At 35.8% G+C, this 4912-nt stretch overlaps 1 protein-coding gene across 1 annotated transcript; it reads left to right on the plus strand.

Annotated features, from left to right (window-relative positions):
• Window positions 1–703: 703 nt before the first annotated feature.
• LOC119078209 lies at window positions 704–2424 on the plus strand. Its single transcript, XM_037185670.1, has 5 exons — window positions 704–783; window positions 853–1079; window positions 1152–1291; window positions 1356–2052; window positions 2121–2424. Exons 1-5 carry the CDS (start codon window positions 717–719, stop codon window positions 2415–2417), a joined length of 1428 nt encoding a protein of 475 aa, XP_037041565.1. The 5' UTR covers window positions 704–716; the 3' UTR covers window positions 2418–2424.
• The last annotated feature ends 2488 nt before the right edge of the window (window positions 2425–4912 follow it).

Here is a 4912-nt window from a genome sequence, read left to right on the forward strand (position 1 = left end):
GAATCTAAAATATTATAATTCTCTCCGATTTATCGAAGCAGTCATTGTTATTGATTATAACACCACTTTATGACGTCACTCTCAGTTTCTCTCTTTTCTGATTGATTATTAGTCGTAAACAAAGCCGTAAAACCGACATATAATAGATCTTGTACATTGCAAAAAGTGTACTCGAAACGAGCAGTTCATTTTATTTTCCAGAAAAATTTCATAAAACGGATTTCGAATTCTGATAAGAATTTTTTCTAAGAATATTTGCTTCGATTTTGGTAAGTTGTTTAAAAAAACCCATTTTCAACAGAAATTTTGTTCAAAAAAATAAGAAAATAAATTTACCGTTCGATGGTTTTTGTTTGGCGCGAAGTGTAATTACGTGATCGTAACGAAGTTCCTTTACAAAATAAACTTACTTTTCGTCGAAAGAATTCTTAATTTTTTTTTTATACAAAAGGTGGGACAAATCGTGCATCGTGCAATTTAAAATAAAATCCAAAGTGGTGAAGATCAAGCGCTTTCGTTATTTCCTTCGAATTCAATTCTGAAGCGAACAGGTTAGTTCAACAAACGAAAATTTTGTCTAAATATTCCATATTCCATGACGTCCTTTCAATATTTCTGAATCAGGAATACTGATTTGCTTTTTCAATTCCCAAAATATTTCGTGATTCGTTCGAGTCAAAGTGAATGTTTTTTCGTAGGTGAAAAAAGAAATCAAGATGGAGCCATCTTTTCAAGATAAACTAGAGGCCATAAAATCGTTATTGAATGATACTCTTGGTCCAGGTAAGCTTTGTTTATTGAAACATTATCATTATGTTCAACACAAATTAAACAAAATGAATTCTCACACAGATGCGCATTTATTGCTAGGTGATTTGAGTAAGCAAGCTTCCGATACCGTGACGAATATCAATGATGATATGACGGTCGTAGACGCAACAGAAGATGACAATTTAATTGTCATTTCATCTGATGTAGATCCTTCTATTTTGCCAATTGGAAATTTAGCCACGCGTGACGGGGACATATCATTAAACAGCGATGAACATGCGGCCAACAACACAAAATTTACGTTAAGCGTGCGTATTTAATTGCGTTATCTATTGTTTATATTGAACAAATGTTCATTGTCAAACCTTTATTCTTCATAGGATATACACGGCATTAAAGATTTGGATCTCACAATTCTGCTAGCCAAGCATAACAAATTCGGAAGCATAGAAAAAGGCGATCGTGTTGTAGTGGCAAAATGCATCGTCAAAAATCTTTTAACCAATAATCATGATCTTAGGTAAATGCCAAGTTTTACTTTTTCTGCTGATTGTCAAATTTACTAAGCCAATTTGTTTCAGCAGAATCGATCGACAATGCTTCCTAGACATTGCAGCTGCTATAACCGAAGCCTTTCCATCTGAACAAACTGCCTCATACTTTATACCATCTCATGGTTCAGTTTCGGCAAAAGGATCTCTCTATAATTCGTACCGCAGTTACCGTGAATCTCTTGGCAATGTTGCTCTGATCAGCGTTAGAGCCAAGGCTAGGAAAACTACAAAAGTCACTGGTGAAAACGAGGCAGAAGATGAAGAAGACCCAGTCAAGTCGCTAGCCTTCGTGAAATCAAATACGGACCCGAAACCTGGTATGGAACATCATTGGGAAATTTCACGAGCAGAGCGGTTGAAGCTTTTGAAGACCATGACAAATTTCGTTTATTTTGACACGTTCCCAGTACTCAAAATGGGTGATGGATTCCATTGGCTTATGCGCGATTTCGATTCGAAGTATCCAGAGTCAGCTGATATTTCAATACTGTGGCCTGACGTTGCATCCAAAATAATAGCGTTTGCTCGAGCAATCCGAAATAAGAATCCTGTCTTAAAACAACTGCTGAATGACATCAACGAAAGCAACGAAAATGTGGTGTCGATCCTATTGTTGCCACTGATCTTGAAGAATGTCACTACCACCAACAAGCAAAACAAGGACGGTAAGAAAACGGCAAGATTGACTAAGGTTGAAATATCGTCGATGTTCGTGCAACAATTTAAGGTAATTTGATTGACTTTATTTTAAGAAATTGTCCCGAAATCTAATTATTGTCTGCGTGATTTTTACAGACTGAAGCTGAGCGTGTCCCTGATGACGTAACACACGATTATCCACGAATGACGTTGATTGGAACAGACCTAAATAATGCTATTTTGTACGTCGAAGTCGGGGAAGTCCGTTATGGATTTCAAAATCCACTTATTTGTTTGGGAACATGTTTCAAATTGTACTTCGCGTTGGACTGCGAGTTCCACCCATCATCGAAACACATTTGGCAATTCATTGATGCCGCCATTTATAGATTAAATGTAATCAATGTTATGCCGAGTGTTAAATCTCAACTATTTGATATTTTAAAAATGTAAAATGTTTGATAGACGTGTCAAGATTTCATTTTTCATTTTTTGTTTCTTTCGTTGAATTTTCATTTTTTGTTTGTTTTGATGTACCGTTACATTTTTTTTTCTTTGATTGAATTTTCATTTCAAATTTTAACACAAAATTTTGATGACAATTGGGCTTTTTGAAGCTGAATTTGGTAAGAGCCAACACAAAATTTGATGACCATTGAGTTTTTTGAAAATAAATTTTTTTTAATAGCCAGCAATGATGAGTTTCAATAAAACTGTTAAACAAATTGTTCAGGCATAAAACGACGTGATATGTCTTTGAATTCCTTCCTATCTTTAATATTCAAATATCATCCCAAACAACTTCCAGGCGACTTTCTATGAATTTGTTCTTTCTTATTTCAGAGTTGAAAATGCTGTGTAAAAAGTGTGGGTTTAAGGCGGAGACAATTACAATTTACGTGAAGCACTGCAAAAGATTCCACGAGCTCGACTGTGTCACATATCCATGTCCATACGATAATTGCAATAGGTTGTATTCTGTTAGTCGTTCTTTTCGAGTACATTTCAAAAGAGCTCATGATAATGGAGATATTCTCAGCAATGTTTTTACTGGCCCAATTCATGACGAAACTCCTATAGGAACGTCATCTAACTTGACTCAAGCAGATGTGGGCCATCAACAAGACACGGAGCCATTTCCATTACGTGATAGTATAAAGAAATTCAATGAAGACAGCTTTCAACATTTAGTACAACTTTTGGCGCAAGAATCGCTCACCAGGCAACAAGCGAGAAACATTTTGATCACCGCACATTCGTCGTATATTCAACTTTCAACCAGTTGCTTTTCTTATCATAAGTCAAACAACTTGATTGATGATGAATCATTGCGATTTTGGCAGGAATTGCTCAACACGAAAGTTTTAACGGAGTCTCTAGTAATAGCTCAATTGAAAGAACGTGATGTTTTTGTTCCATTCTTAACATACGTTCTAGATTCGAAACATGAAGTAGCATTTCTACCGTTGCAACAATTAGAACTAAAGAAGTTTTACCATATCATGCACATTTGCGATCTCCGATCACTATTTAAGAAGCTGTTTGCACTTCCAAACCTGCTCGATGAAATTTTCAATTATGTCGACATGTTAGATGGAAGCGAGTGGATTTCCAACATCATCCAAACCAAGCATTGGAGAGACACTGTACACAAACTGAATTTAAAGGAGGATGAGACAGCTCTGCCGCTTTTTATATTTTACGATGATTTTGAACCGTTGAACGTTCTCGGTTCTCACAGTGGAGCGTATAAGCTAGGGGGAGTGTACGTTTACATACCTTGTATACCACCTGAGGCACAAGCAAAACTACAATTCATATTCCTAGGGATGTTATTCTTCAGCTCTGACCGGAGCAGCTATGGAAACCGAAGAGTGTTCACTCCTTTCATCACTATGTTAAATCAACTGCAAACAACTGGTGTACCAGTCAAACATCACAAGTTCCGGTGCATAAAATTGATTCCTATTTCATTTGTCGGTGACAACTTAGGCTTGAATTCGATGACAGGTTTTGTTGAATGTTTCGTTGCGAATTTTTACTGTCGTATTTGTCGTTTTCATAGGGACGACATGGGTAAAACCATTGAGGAAAAAGCTGATAAAATGCGAAACATTTCAAATTACGAAGTTGATTGTGATAAGGACGACTTATCATCGACTGGTATTAAGGAACGATCAGTATGGAACGACCTATGCAATTTTCACGTCGTTCACAATCCCACAGTCGACATTGCTCACGATTTGTTTGAAGGTGTTTTGCACATATGTTTGACCGAAATATTGAAAAATTTTATTTATGTTCGGAAATACTTTACACTTCGGACATTTAACATCCGGATGAAGAAACACAATTTTGGTCATCTGGAAAAAAACACTAATTTGGCATTAATAACGGAAGATATGCTAAAAAAGAATTCTATTAGAGCATCGGCATCGGAAATGTTAACTTTATTTACACACTTGTCATTCATAATTGGGGATCTGGTCACAGAAAAAAATATTTCGGAGTGGAGAATTTATCTTCTGATGCGTGAAATCGTTTCCATCGTTTTACAAAAAACTGTCCACAAGAGTACTCAGCATTTATTGCGAAACTTGATTGCAGAACACCACCTTTTGTTTCTATTAACCTTTCAAAAGCATTTAACCCCGAAAATGCATTTTTTGACTCATTATCCGTCAATCTTAGGATTAGTTGGTCCAATTTGTCATCTATCAACTCTTCGTTTCGAGTCATTCCACACCATTTTTAAAAGCATTATGAAAGTTATTAAATGTAGAAAAAATATAACAAAGTCATGTGCTTTTAAAATACAAATGAGACTGGCAAATTTATTTATGAATTTTGAGTCTTTTACGCGAAAACTCAAAACAAATAGGTGTTTGAAAGTTCGTTCGTCGAAATTACTATTAAAGTACAAATGCTTGAATTTGTAAGCACAACCA

Source organism: Bradysia coprophila, unplaced genomic scaffold (genome assembly GCF_014529535.1).
Source record: "Bradysia coprophila strain Holo2 unplaced genomic scaffold, BU_Bcop_v1 contig_247, whole genome shotgun sequence".
Taxonomy (NCBI): domain Eukaryota; kingdom Metazoa; phylum Arthropoda; class Insecta; order Diptera; family Sciaridae; genus Bradysia; species Bradysia coprophila.

Excerpts from the sequence above, each read along its gene's own strand:
- LOC119078209 (XM_037185670.1), top strand. The coding sequence starts at position 717 with ATGGAGCCATCTTTTCAAGATAAACTAGAGGCCATAAAATCGTTATTG. Across the intron at positions 1,080-1,151 it reads ACACAAAATTTACGTTAAGC|GATATACACGGCATTAAAGA; the intron begins GTGCGTATTTAA and ends TATTCTTCATAG. Across the intron at positions 1,292-1,355 it reads ACCAATAATCATGATCTTAG|AATCGATCGACAATGCTTCC; the intron begins GTAAATGCCAAG and ends TTGTTTCAGCAG.